At 41.6% G+C, this 13,475-nt stretch overlaps 4 protein-coding genes across 4 annotated transcripts; 2 read left to right on the top strand and 2 right to left on the bottom strand.

The window, feature by feature from the left end:
* Nucleotides 1–593: 593 nt before the first annotated feature.
* On the top strand, nt 594–3,334 carry LOC105269186 (HIRA-interacting protein 3). The gene is made up of 4 exons (XM_011309235.1): nt 594–745; nt 1,224–2,243; nt 2,340–2,592; nt 2,658–3,334. The coding sequence occupies exons 2-4, from the start codon at nt 1,233–1,235 to the stop codon at nt 2,792–2,794; spliced, it is 1,401 nt and encodes a 466-aa protein (XP_011307537.1). The 5' UTR covers nt 594–745; nt 1,224–1,232; the 3' UTR covers nt 2,795–3,334.
* Tes (Testin) lies at nt 2,834–6,502 on the bottom strand. Its single transcript, XM_011309236.1, has 3 exons — nt 6,053–6,502; nt 3,827–5,794; nt 2,834–3,738 (listed from the first exon to the last, which is right to left on the bottom strand). The coding sequence occupies exons 1-3, from the start codon at nt 6,128–6,130 to the stop codon at nt 3,382–3,384; spliced, it is 2,403 nt and encodes an 800-aa protein (XP_011307538.1). The 5' UTR covers nt 6,131–6,502; the 3' UTR covers nt 2,834–3,381.
* Nucleotides 6,503–6,643: 141 nt separating this feature from the next.
* LOC105269175 (probable ATP-dependent RNA helicase DDX55 homolog) lies at nt 6,644–8,782 on the bottom strand. The gene is made up of 2 exons (XM_011309215.1): nt 6,969–8,782; nt 6,644–6,770 (listed from the first exon to the last, which is right to left on the bottom strand). Exons 1-2 carry the CDS (start codon nt 8,694–8,696, stop codon nt 6,732–6,734), a joined length of 1,767 nt encoding a protein of 588 aa, XP_011307517.1. The 5' UTR covers nt 8,697–8,782; the 3' UTR covers nt 6,644–6,731.
* A 19-nt stretch (nt 8,783–8,801) lies between these two features.
* On the top strand, nt 8,802–13,418 carry LOC105269176 (uncharacterized). The gene has a single exon (XM_011309216.1). It carries the CDS (start codon nt 8,965–8,967, stop codon nt 13,345–13,347), a length of 4,383 nt encoding a protein of 1,460 aa, XP_011307518.1. The 5' UTR covers nt 8,802–8,964; the 3' UTR covers nt 13,348–13,418.
* Nucleotides 13,419–13,475: the final 57 nt, after the last annotated feature.

The following is a 13,475-nucleotide window of genomic DNA, read 5'->3' as shown; positions in this document are numbered from 1 at the left end:
TAGCCAAGCACGTTACCGCTAGGATAACGCACCATTACAATAAAATAATTTCATTAGGAGTATATATTTTGCAAAAGTATCGTTTTAAAAAATTGTTAATTTATCAAATTCACAGGATATCTTTCCGCTTTTCAAAAATTCAGTGTTTAAACGATATTTAGATTGATTAGCCAATTGAAAAAAGGTAAAATTGGAATTATTTAAAAAAAAAAAATGAATGATGCCGGGATTGAACCCGGGCCGCCGGCGTGCCAGTCGAGCACGTTACCGCTAGGACAACTCGCTCATCCTGAAAATATATTTTCATTAGTGATATATCTTCAGTATATTGAATAATTTTTTTCATTGAAATTCCACAAGATGTGGTTTCCCCCTTCCGCTCTTTCTACAGTCGGCTAAATTTCAGTTAAATAAATAAAAAACAAAGAGCATTCATATCGCAGAAAATAAAATTCACCCCGTCGATTTAATGGACACCCCAGCATTTGGGTGTTGCGCCCTCCATCTCTTGGGGTGCAGTACTACGATGCCGCTGGGTCACTCAAACGCCCAGAACTGTGCCTCTACTTCAGTCAATCCTCTTTGGGCCGGGCGTTAAAAAATAAATAGAACATGGCGGTCACACCGTTGCCGCGTAGATTTATCCCGCGCAAACTCTAGGTGCACATTCTCACGTTCATCAAGATAAATATCGAAATATTTTCCTGAAGCAGTCTACAATAGTTTTCAGAAGTCATCCCTCCAGGTTTGTAGACGAATACTAATTTATGTTTCACTCCATGTACCTCGGCTTCGAGGACCTGATTATTCGTCGACATTGGGATTTGTTTTATCTCTGTTCTATACTCATGAGAACGGAAACAATAATTCATCTGTCGCTTCGGTATTTTTAATAGATTAAAAAACGTCCTGGCTACAATTGGCATGAATTTTTTTTGTAGTTATCCAGGTATTTGTGCTGTTTTGGATAATTTTTATTCCGAGCGGCCGGCTCTAGAGTGAAAACCGAAGATGTGTTCAATATGGGATTTAGAAGGTCATGGGTGATCACATTTTCATGAGTTCATCTTAGGATTGGATCATTGGAATTCCAATTATATATGCAAATTAATTGCACAGGAAAAGTTGCCTCATTCTCTTAAAGAGCATTTTGATTCGATGACATAATGTCATAGTTTCATCATTTTTTGTTGACTTTGAATATTTTTATCTGATTACACCAGATATTCGTCATGGTTGAGGGCGAGACGGTGGATGTGAAGACCCTGGAGAGTCCCAGTGCGTCAAAATTGAAGGAATCAGATAATAAAATGGACACTGAGGAGGTGAAAAAACGTCCCAGGGAGGAAACGAGTGAGGAGGAAGAGCAGGATGCATCAGCGAAGAGAGCGAAAAAGGAAGAGAGTTCTGAAAACGAAAGTGAGACCTCGAAGAAAGCCAACGGCACTGAAAAAGATACCGAGGTGAAGAAATCAGATAAATCACTAGAACAAGGAGCAACAGAATTGAGTGAGAAAATCGATAAACGGGAAGAGAAGAAGGGTGAAGAGTCAGAAAAATTGGAGAAGGAGCAGGAAAAGTCCACAGAGGAATCAAAAGTGACGACATCTAAATCGAAAGAGCCAGAGGTGGTGAATGGGTTGGAAATGTCTGTTGAATGCGCCAGTGACAAGGAAGAGACGAGTTCTGAGAGTGAGGATGAGAAGACAAAAAAGCCAAGACCCAAGACGATTATCGTTAAAGCGAAAGCTAATGATTCTGAAGTTGAAGTGAGTGGTTCAGAGGATGAAGGGGCGAACAATCAAGAGGAGGAGGGTAAGAAAGAGAAGGAAGAGAAGGAAGAGGAGAAGGACGAGGCGGTGGTGAAATCAAAGGATAAGGAGTCATCGGTGAAGAAGGATGAGGAGTCCGCTGAGACATCGGGTGTTGATTCCGAGGAGGAGAATGCCTCGGAATCTGGGAAGAAGAGCAAGAGAGGAAGGCCCACGAAGAAAGCACCTGTGAAACCTCCTGCAGACAGCAAGAAGAAACGCGGACGTCCCAAGAAACAAATTGCGGAAATCGAAAAGGAAGATAATAAAGATAAATCGGATAAATCTGGCGAGAAAAAGAAAGAGAAAGCGAATGAGGATGAGAGCGAGGACTCCAAGAAATCAGGGTCTGATAGGAGTGATGATGAGTCTGAGGATGATGGAGGAGACTCAGATGACAAGGGAAACAGAAAAAGAAAGGGGAATAATGGGGTAAAACTACTCAGTTATTTAATCAAATAAAATCGATAGGTTCAATTCAGAAGATAAGGTAAAGGGCAATTTTAATTGATGAATTCAATATTTCAGCCACCAGAGAAAGACACAAGGATTAAATCTATGAAGAAGTACTTGAATGTAGCAGGCATTCGTGTGAAATCATTCGATGAACTCTGGGCTGGGTGTAAAACCAATGCTGCACGTCTAAGACGTATGAAAGAACTTCTGGAAAAGAATGGAATCAGTGGAAGGCCGTCGATGGAGAAGTGTAGGCAGTTGAAGGAAAAATTGAATAGAGCCAAAGAATTGGCAGAACTCGATCCCCAGAACATTATCTCTGAAGGTTTGAATATTCTATTCGGGTTAACTCTTTAAATCTTTCTTATTCATAATTGAGTTTTATTCTAGGACGTGTGACTCGCTCAAGAACAGCTAAAACCCCCAGAAAGCGAAGTGCAACTCCACAGTCATCGTCACCCTCAGTCACTCCAGACAAAGAGCTCCGTAAGAGAATTAAAAATGTCGTGGATAGTGATTCAGAGTGAGACGCCGTGAGGGAGATTTTTTCTGAGTCTTCTAATGTACCTCCCCTTTTTTTCTTGCTCGCTGTTAAACAGGAAGGAAAGTTTATGAATAAGTTTGCTGGAGTAATTTACATAATTTCTGTAGCAAAACGATAAAACGTAAATCAGAAATCAGACGTTCTCATTAATTATGGACATAGTTTGCATTTCAGTAGCAAATTATTGCAGAGGAAGAATAATTTGTTTAATTCTGTAAACTCCTTTACTGTTCCAACGAAATATTCGGCAATTGAATTACAATGCTCTGACCCACATTAATTTTTTATTATTGAATTTACTTCTCATTTCTTTGGCTCCCAACAGCCTAGATACTGGCAGTTACATATTGAAAAATATATTTTTCGTATCTCTGAATGATAGACGAGAGCTGTTGGTATCTGATAAAATATTTGTGTTTAAATGTTGCTGGAGTAAATGAATGTTTAACATTACAATGACTCGATACTCTTTGTAAATTTTTTTGAACGTTGATGATAAAATAAAAGTACTTTATTCTATAAATCGTGTCGATATCAGTACAAAATTTCACCGAAATATCCAAGTATCAATTATATTTTATTTAGGAATGTTGTGATGCATTCTTTGCTGCAGAATGGTTTGTTCTCTTTGATAGCCATTCTACCATTGAGAAGACTTTTTTTGCAATTGGCACAGCAGAAGCACTCCTCGGAGGCGTGGAAGTCCAGATTTTTCACATTGACCCCCTGTTGGTCAGCGGCAATGACTCTATTACACGCAGAACAAGTTTTTGCGTAAGTCTTTTGGTAACATGGAAGACAAAGTGGTCGATCACTTTCGGAGATATATTGCTTTCCAGCGAGAGGCTCATCGCAATCCCAACAGCAGAAGTGTTTCACGTGATAATTGTGACCCTCCGCTATTGTATATTCCCTCACGAAAATCAACTGAAAAAAACCAAATGAATCATTAAACATAATGAAATTAATTCCAGGAAGGACTTATCTTTAACTTTCCAAGGAAACCAGGACTTACCTCATCACAAGCGAAACACCTGGGTATCTCCAGGAGAGCGGCGAAGTCACGACCGCAGTACAATTTACCCTTGTGGTAGAAATAAACGAGATCAACGAGGAGTTCATCACATGCTGAACAGACAAAACAGCCAGGATGCCAGGCAGCGTCTTTCGCCTGTTCAGCAGTGACAATGACATCCCCGAGAACAATATCCTCGGCACACTGTTGGCATTTCTGCTTAATCGGATAAATCGTCATATTTTCCACAGCCGAGGTTAGCCGATTAACCCCCGGATGCTCCATTGTCCTGACAGTACCAACAGCTGCCTCAGGGAACACTGGATTCTGCTGATTGACAGAATGAATGACATTCGGATTAATTCCCCCATACGACAGCAACTGAGAGGCCACAGGTCTGGTGTTGTCAGTGATCCTGACATCTCGTGTGCCAGGTCCACCCTCGAAATCTCTAGATCTCATGGGGATTTGACTCTGAATATCGGATTCTTCCTTATCTCCGTATTTCGAAGAGAGTTTCTCCCTGATATAGGAAAGTCCCTTCTCATCCAAAGTACTAGCAATAATGTCGTTTGAGTTGATTGAACTGGGTGGCAAAAGGGCTTCTGACAGCATCTGCTCAGCCAGAATGGAGTTGTCATCGTGTGAGTTGATCGGTTTCTCCAGCTTTTTCGCCCACTGATGAGATCTCAGGGGTTTATTGTCATTCACTACGTGATCCAGCTTCACTCCACCAGTTCTCTGGTACTGGGGATAACAGGGAAGAGTGTTACTGATGGTCCCAGGGTGCTCAGGGTAGAGATTTGACTGAGCAAAGTGTAGGGCTGTGTTCATGGAGTCTTTTAGGATTTCTGGCTGACCTGTGGAATTCAGTGCATAACATCCTGGGAGCTCAGGAGGAACTGGTGGATTGGAGATGTCCCTTCGAATGCCATTCGATAGATTTATTCCAGGATTGTCAGCTCCAGAAACTGCTGGAGTCTGAGGAAACTCGTTTTTAATATCTCTAGACATCTGGTGAGGTGTTCCTTGTCTCGATGCTTCACTGAAGAACTGATCAGCTGAGGGATTTGACAAAAATTCTCGTTTACTTGAGGTTAGAATTGGATCACTTGGACAAAAGTCTTTTGAGATCAGATTTCCTGGGGTGCTGTGAGATCCTGGAGCCCCTAGAGGGACAGCTGTTGTCTCGTCTTGTGGAATTCTACTGATATTTCCAGAAATCTGGTATTGACCCAGTTTTGATGACTCGCTGGAGAATTTATCGAATGGTGGATTCACCAGGAACTCACGTTTAGTCGACGCGAGAATCGGATCAGTTGGACTTTTGTCTCGAGACAGATGAGATTTTTTCTGTACGAAACTACTTGGGGTCCGAAGATTCGGGGAATTACCGAGTATTGGTGAGGGTTTGTGCTTGGGACTGAAGCACTCAGAGGCATTGGCAGGTGTCATCATGGCTCTATCAAAGGGTCGAGCTGTCGTAAATTTGGAAACTCTCCCCTGTCCAACGTATTTCTTCAAGTTCTCCAAATATTTCTCAAATTGTTTCCTCTCGGAATCGGTCAGCTCGTCGCACACCTTGTGATCGATATCGTGGAGAGGAAGTTGTTTCTGGAGCTGTTGCTTCCTCAAAGCAGCACCAGCTGTTCCCTTTATTGGCAATTTGTCCTCGGGGAGGGCCTTCATGTAGTCGATGGCGAGTTCCTTCGAGGCGTCTGGAGGCGCCCATTCGTATGTCTCCTCGTTTGATTTTCTCTTGAGGATTATTGATTTTTTCTTGGGGGCCCCACTGGGACCGAAGAGCAGATCGAACTGTGGGAAATCCTCATCGGGCACATCGTGATCGTCTCGGCTGCACTTGCAATTTTTGCAAATTTTACGCCAGAAGTGGAGGTCCAATCCCGGACACGACACTGTGCACTTTATGCAAGGAGATCCTGCACCTACTTCGTGGGCCAGACGCGGCTGCAAGGTAATGACAAAATTTAAATTCAATTAAACCTTCCAACGACTTTTGATAAAATGAATTCAAATTATCCTTTCCCGGAAAGATGACGTGAGACTTCCACAACCCAAACTTTTCCGCAATCCCCCCAAATTTAATTTATACACTCATATCCTGTGATTAATCCTGTAATTCTCCTTGCCCCTCAAAAAAATATCCAAAATATAGTATTCAAGGAAAAAATTAAAATATAATAAAAATGAAAACCATAAACTTACTTTTCTTTTCCGATTCTCCAGCTCCAGGAGCCACTTGGGGCGATTGGCCTCTTGCTCCATTTGCGTGTTGTGCCCCATGAATTATCTAGTAATTTTCCATTAATATCTCCTTCAATAAACCAACGAATATTGCTTCAAGTACTTTAATCTCCCACACCCACAATTTCATTCAACTACAACTGCTGACTGCAGAAAATATTCTTCTCGTTCTGAGTATGAGTTGCACTCTGACTCACTACCCCCACCCAGATACGTTGAGTCAGACTAAATATCCACATGTGTGTGTAATATAAGACGGTAATTCAATCGTTTTACGCACATTTTTCGGTGACAGAGTCAATGGCCCTGGAGGAATGTCCTGAGTCCCTTATATTTACGATAACGCCACTACGTTTTCATCACTGGATCAAAACGCAGGTCATTCACGTATTTCGTAGAGTTCTGAGAGCTGAAAGTACAAAGGACCATGTGCAGAGGGAATGGAGGGGGCCCCCCCAGGCCCCAAGCTCCCAGGCCCCAAGCCCCCAGTCCCAGAACACAAGGGAACAGAGATGGAGAGAGAGAAGAAAGAGACAACAAACTCATGAGTTTCTCCAAGGACCTTTCAGTCCCGATTTTTATTCAAAAAATCACGAATAACATTTTTTTCAATCACTTCTTGTTTGAATTATAAAATATTTTACACGCCAAACGCCTCGTCGAAATCCTCCTGCGATATCTGAAAGGCATGAAATTCTGGGGTTTATCATTTTCGAAAGGATGTTTATCTTATCGTTGGACCGCGGCTATAAATACGTAGGAAAAAGAATGAACGCAAAGACCTGGGAATTTTCTGTGGATTTACTTCGGGAGTTTATGGGAATTCTCTTAAAATTTTGGTGTAATTTATTGGATAATTAGAATTAACAAGAATTACCTTTTTCCTCTTCAATTTTTTAATCAACGCGATGTCCCTCGCAAGCTCCTCGATATCCTCGAGGGTAGCTTTCCTCTTTTTCTTAACAGGTTTTGCATTAGCAGTCTCGATCCTTTTATTCCTCTTCTCCTTTTTTTTACCTCTCTTCTCCAGTCTCTCCATTTTTTTCTTCTTCGCCTCAGACCAAGGCTCACTTTGCTTAGCCCTTCGTTTATCCTTGCTCGGCCAGATCCCCGTGTCGTGATAAATACTGAGTTTTTCAAGGCGTTTTACCTCTCGCTGTTTGTCTCTGTATGCGATCTTATTAACGTCTACGTTGGCCTCACAAAAAACCGAGAGATCACGTCCCCTGAGCTCCGGCATTTTTGGCATTTGGAGAAGTCCAAAGGACATGGCAATACCCCCAAAATCCAGATCCTTCAATCGCAGAATTAAATTGCACTCGTGTTTATTGTAAGACTGAATGTACGACACAAATGCACGATTTGCTTTATCGAACATCAAACGATCCTTCATCTGTAAATTTCTCATGCACTTCAGGCACTTCTCGATGAAATTCTTCTCGACCTCCACCTGAATTTCCCCCATCTCGACCTTCTGATTTCGTTTTATGAAGTCGATGTAGGCGTCCTCGGTCTCCAGGAGAAAGACCAGGGCGTTCCCTTCGTTGCCAATTCTAGCTGTTCTCCCACAGCGATGAACAAAACTGCTGGCAGTCGACGGTGGATCGTACTGGAGGACCCAATCAACTTCTGGAATATCAATTCCACGTGCCATTACGTCTGTGCAGACAAGAATTCCACAATCAATCTGTCGAAACTCGTCGAAGATCTTGTGACGTTTTCCCTTCATCTTTCCATGAAGTGCCAGGACCTTTGCTCCTGGTAGCATTGATTTCAGGATGTGGCTGAAGTAGTCGACGCAGGCACAGGTTGAGAAGAACACCATGTACTTCAGGCTCGTCCCCTTGGAGATGATGAAATGGATGAGAGATGCCTGTTTACTCTCAGCTGAGACTATCGTGTAGTAATTGCTGAGCAACAGGGGAGTGGAGACACACGATTTTTCCTTGATCGAGACGAGAGTGGGATTTCGCAGACCAGCACGAATCAGCTGTTGCAATTCCTTCGTCTGAGTCGCTGAGAATAATCCCGTTCTCCTCTGTCTCGGGAGATAACTGAATATTGAATTCAGGGTTGTGGAGAAACCCAGATCCAGGAGACGATCTGCCTCGTCCAGAACCAGAAGCTCCAGTGATTTAACACTTGCCACTAAATTAACATCCTTACAATTGGTGAGTACATCATCAAGTCTCCCAGGCGTTGCCACAATAATATTCACTCCCTTCTTCAAACTCGCTATATCTTCCTTCAGAGTAGTACCACCTACCAATAGAACTTGTTTCAGCGTTGTCTTCACCAGGAATTTCTCCAAAATCTCACTAATTTGTGTGGCCAACTCTCTCGTTGGCGATATGACGATTCCACCAATTTCAATCTTCTTCCACTGGTCCTCTCTCCTCTGCAGAAGGTCCAGTAGAGGAATTAAAAATGCCAGGGTCTTGCCACTTCCAGTTACTGCCTCAGCAGCCACATCTTTTCCATTCAACAAAATAGGAATACATGCTGCCTGAATTGGCGTTGGATATGTGAATTTCAATTCCTCAAGTGTCTTTACAACCGTATCACTCAGTTTTGACTCCAAATCCTTCCACTTTCTTTTTTCCATGTTATTGTTGGTGTTTCAATTATTTATTCATGGCTATTCGACTAGGTTATGGACGTTTGACGTTCATCCACGTGCTCTGCTATTCATCTTGCCATCTTCAGTGAAAATTAATAACTTCATATCCAAAATAAGTTTTGCATGTGCATATGAACGGAATAATAAAACACATATTAAACAATTGCTCGTAAATCCCCGAAATCCCAAAAGGATTTAGAGTAATCGTATAAAAATATTAAACCAATAACTCAATTAGTTATAACGTGTCAAGATGTGGCGTGGACCAGAGCCTGGCAATACCAAATACGAGATAACCTGGAAAAAAGTTTCAAACACAATAACCGAGCGAATGCAGGATGAATCCTTGATTCATCTCTTCACAGAACGAAGAAGATTGAGAAGACGAACAAAATTGCTGAATAATCATCTGCGAAGGCCAGCGAACCGGATGATTTCGTACCCTGACTACATAAAAGCCAAAACAGCTATTTTGAGAACTCTATCAGAGGACGAGGATACGAATGATTCAGACTCCAGTGATGATTTATTTCAGCCTCATGAAAAAGGTAGTACTCCGAAGGCTTGTGCTCTTCGGACACTCCTGGAGGACATGATGTTGAAGTCGCCAGGTTCTACTGATGAATCTGAGCCGAGGATTGAGGTTGTTACGAAGAGAAAGCGTGGGAGACCTAGAGGTAGTTTTAAAAATCGTGTTCATAGACGAAAGAAATCGGATACCAGTGCTTCAGAGTCTGAATGGGGTGGACGTAATCTGGATGTCTCTAGAAGGCAGAGTGCAAGGATCAGGAATTGTCCATCAGAAATTTCAAAAACTGCAGCTTTATCGAATAAACGAAAGAAAGACGATGAATCGATGGCGGGAAGACAATTTAATTCTGATAAATCAGCAGAAGAGTCGATTGACGATTTTCAATCTTCTGTGGAAGAATTAAAAAGAGTTGAGAATATTTCGAGGGTTTCGAATGGCGATGGTGAACCAGATAAATTAGAGGCATCAGTAGTTCGTGAGGGGAAAAATCATTCTTTCCCTGGGAGAAAATTGAGGCTCGGGCCTGAAGAGCGAGATTCGAATATAGATGACTCAGGGGACTCGGACTCGTCTGGGAGGCGAATAAGTCAGTGTGGAAATCAAGAATATTCTACAACTACGCGAATAAATATTGAAAATAAAGACTCGAGCGATGAGTTAGACACGACATCCAAGACTGTAATCCAAAATTTTGAGTTTGTTGATGTTGACTCCCTCCGGAGAAAATTCATTTCAAAACCAATTTCGGGACAAGATTCAAATATTGAGGAGAACACCTTAAAAAGTCCTGATAAACCCAGGAAATCAGGATTTTCTTCTCCAGAAGTCGTTGAAATTTCTCCCGAAAGACAATACAAGAAAGACGTGAAAAAAATAGGTACCACACACCGAATAAAAACAATGGAAATGTCACGAATGAATAATAAAAAAACCACGAATGACGCCACAACCCACATCTACGAGAAAATATCGAAAATGATTACCAACGGGGTAGATCCGCACCTAGCAGCCGACGCCAGCAGGATATATTTTACAGACAGCTCTATAAATGGCCAGGAAACACCGGCAGCTTACACCACCGACGAGGGAGAATTCATGACCCCTCATACTTCAGATTGCGAGCAATCCGAAGACGAAGACAACAAAAAATGGGAGACAATTGAGAGTACCGACGACATATCATTGAAGTCTGGAGAAAATAAATCCAGGAAGAACTCAGTGGATGGAGACGATATATTTGAAAAGGAAGAGATCATCATCCAGCCTGAGCTGAACGTTGTGGAGAGTGACATGAACCGGGAAGACCCCGAAACATCTCCAGGGAAAAACGCACTTGCATGTCAAAATGATTTTTTACATGAAGATAAACATCTGGATGCAATTGACACGAATGGATTTTCTCAGATCTCTACAAGTGATTCTACATTTCATAATGAAACTGAGGAACAGAAAAATGATTTTGTGGATACTGATCCACCGAATCTAACCGCTTTCAGCCAAGAATTCGATGCAAGAAATGGAGAAAATATCAAAGACATCGAAGAATATGTTGAAAATGTTGTAAAAGAGTTCGATAAAAAAATCGCAGCTGAAATTGATTCAGTAAATGATTCAAAACCTAATTTAGTAGCAGAAGCTAGTAGAAAATCAACTCCAGAGTCTAATCAATCGATAACCCGAAAAGATTCCCCTGTAAATGAAGAGAATTATGAAAAACGAAATATTAATAATCCAGGAGACTCGAATAAATTAACTGGAAAGGCATCAGTCTCGTCTCCCTCAATCGTAGGCAGGAGTCCTAAAACCCCGAAGGAGGTGAAACGAAACCTGATGACAGTACTTGATGAGATATCACGCGAGACACCACCTGGAACTGTCGAAAAAACCAAAAACACCTCAAGTCCCATCAAAAATGGAATTGAAACCCGTAATCTAGGAATTTCAAGTTCAGATGGAGAATTCGGGATTCTGGATTCCGGAATCGATGAAGATTCCCCCAATCCTCAGGTTTCACCACAGGAATATCCCGAATCTAAAGAAGAGGAGGGAAATAACTCGAGAGAAAGAATCAGAGAGTTCTCACCCAAAATGCCAGTAGTACCTAAAGAGAAAAAAACTGATAAAACTGAAGACAAAACTGAAGTAATTACTCCATCCAAGAAGATAGCTAATGTGAAGATCACGTGCACTGAAGTTGTAAAATCGAAGTACATGATCGTAAAAAGTCAAAAGACCAGGGCAGAAGAGAAATTATCTTCTACTGAGGCTCCACTATCCCCGAGGGAGATAATCCCTAGATCTGAAGGAACCACAACTCCTGAGAGATTCACGAAATATTCAGAGGAGCCTGAGGAAGAGGAAGATGATCAAGACGATGAATTCAGGCCTTACCATCGAGTCACTGAATATCGTTTCAATTTTCCATCATTCAGGGATCAATTAAACGATTACAATTCTGATGAGCAGGAGTATAACGCTCTGGACCCAGAGCATTCCGTTTTTCACGAAGAAGACGAGTGGGAGAGATCGAAGAGGGAAGAGCGAATGTCTCTAGCTGTTGCAAGTGAAACTGAGTCTCTGAGATATGTTTTAAATACCCTTGCTGCCAGGGCGAATCGTGTGGATGACTGGTATGAGGATGAAGCGAATGTCCTTCAGGAGGAAATTGAGAGGGAGAATTCGGAGGGTTTAAGAGACGTGGTGGATCCAGAATTGAGTGAAATCCTGACGAGACCCACGAGCATCCCGGAGTTTATTGAAGGGAGTGATCTCGTTCCCTCTGAGGCAGTCGCATCGTTCACCCTTGGGGATATTGGAGAGGATGATGATATTTATTTAATGGAGATACCGAAATCGATTTTGGAAAGGAATTTGGAGGGCCAGAGGCTGAGATTAGGAGAGAGGAAGATTATTATTGGAGAGGGTCGGTATGAAGTGCAGAGGAAGGATTCAGAGCCCATGTCTTGTATTATGAATTGTGGTGATGCTAGAAATCGATATAAAACGGGAATCATCGAACCTGTAGACAATATTGTTGTGAGACAACACGTCAGGGATGATGTGATAACGAGATCAAAGATAGGACTAGAATCACGAATGTCTGTGCCGTTTCCCAGGAACATCAAATCGAGAAATCCTCTGGTTCTGGGTGGTCAGGGTGATAGTGATCAGCTGGAGTCGGGTAATATTAAGGATGCCTTTGTGAATGATGATGCTATCGATATTATTGATGAAAAGCCAAATGCTCTGAAGGAGGAGATAACCCTTGAATGTATTAAAAGTTCATTGGGAAATGATGACGAAGAGCGGATGATCTCGAGGAGAAAGAAGAAACGAAAAAAGCATGACGTATTTTTTGAAGGACCTGAAGATATTCAGAGGATTAATAATGATTTTGAAAAAACTGGAGATTTGATGGAGGAGTTGACAGACGTCGATGGCTCACAAAATCAATCTCATGTAGATCATGGACTCACGAAGAAGTCTAAGAAACTCAGAAAATTATCTAGCGAGAAAGAGACTCTCGGCGATGAAAATAATTCCGATGGAGACATGAGAGAAGAGAAATTCATAGAGCGAATGGAAATGTCTGGAGATATAAAATCCCCCAGTGTTTCTGGAACTGAATCAAAGACGGAAGTTCGCAGCAAGAAGAAAGTTAAAATACTTCGAAGGCTGTTTTGCAAAGAGGAGTCCCTTATCGATATTGAAAATAATTCGAAGGCAGATGTCAAATACGAGGAACAATATATCTCAACTCCCGAGTCATTTCCGACTGCGAAGAAAAATAAAAAATCCAAGAAACGTAAAAAAATGTATCAAGAGGAAGAAATGTTTCATGATTTTCGAGATTCCTTTAGTGCAGAGGTGAAAGAAAATTCCGGTGACAGTTCTGACGTGAGTAGAAGTGATGTTGAATTAAATTGCAAGGCGAAGAAGAGGAAAGAGAGGCATTCAGTGGGTTTGCATGAATATAAAGATGTTTTCAACGTCGGGAATGGAGATCTATTGGAAAACGAAAGTGAGACGATTAATGAGAGTAAGGATGAAATAAAAATTCCAAGGAAGAGCTTTTACGACCAGATGATCGAGGATTCGGACTAATCGTCACTGGAGCCATTAAAATTATCGATTGTGGCTTTTATTGTAAGATAAAAATTCATATATATATTCGATATATATCGATATCATATATATTCGATAAAAATGCATATATTATGCTATATTTTGTG

This window comes from Fopius arisanus, unplaced genomic scaffold, assembly GCF_000806365.1.
Source record: "Fopius arisanus strain USDA-PBARC FA_bdor unplaced genomic scaffold, ASM80636v1 scaffold00065, whole genome shotgun sequence".
NCBI lineage: Eukaryota > Metazoa > Arthropoda > Insecta > Hymenoptera > Braconidae > Fopius > Fopius arisanus.
Note: the sequence above shows the minus strand (reverse complement) of the source record. Positions and strands in the feature narration are given on the sequence as shown.

Bases quoted from the DNA above. Each gene is read 5' to 3' on its own strand.
- Tes (XM_011309236.1), bottom strand. From the start codon at position 6,130: ATGGGGCACAACACGCAAATGGAGCAAGAGGCCAATCGCCCCAAGTGG. The intron at 5,795-6,052 runs GTAAGTTTATGG...ATTACCTTGCAG, and splicing joins TGGAGAATCGGAAAAGAAAA to CCGCGTCTGGCCCACGAAGT. The intron at 3,739-3,826 runs GTAAGTCCTGGT...GGTTTTTTTCAG, and splicing joins GGTGTTTCGCTTGTGATGAG to TTGATTTTCGTGAGGGAATA.
- LOC105269175 (XM_011309215.1), bottom strand. From the start codon at position 8,696: ATGGAAAAAAGAAAGTGGAAGGATTTGGAGTCAAAACTGAGTGATACG. The intron at 6,771-6,968 runs GTAATTCTTGTT...CATGCCTTTCAG, and splicing joins AAAAATTGAAGAGGAAAAAG to ATATCGCAGGAGGATTTCGA.
- LOC105269186 (XM_011309235.1), top strand. From the start codon at position 1,233: ATGGTTGAGGGCGAGACGGTGGATGTGAAGACCCTGGAGAGTCCCAGT. The intron at 2,244-2,339 runs GTAAAACTACTC...TCAATATTTCAG, and splicing joins AAAGAAAGGGGAATAATGGG to CCACCAGAGAAAGACACAAG. The intron at 2,593-2,657 runs GTTTGAATATTC...GTTTTATTCTAG, and splicing joins CCAGAACATTATCTCTGAAG to GACGTGTGACTCGCTCAAGA.
- LOC105269176 (XM_011309216.1), top strand. From the start codon at position 8,965: ATGTGGCGTGGACCAGAGCCTGGCAATACCAAATACGAGATAACCTGG.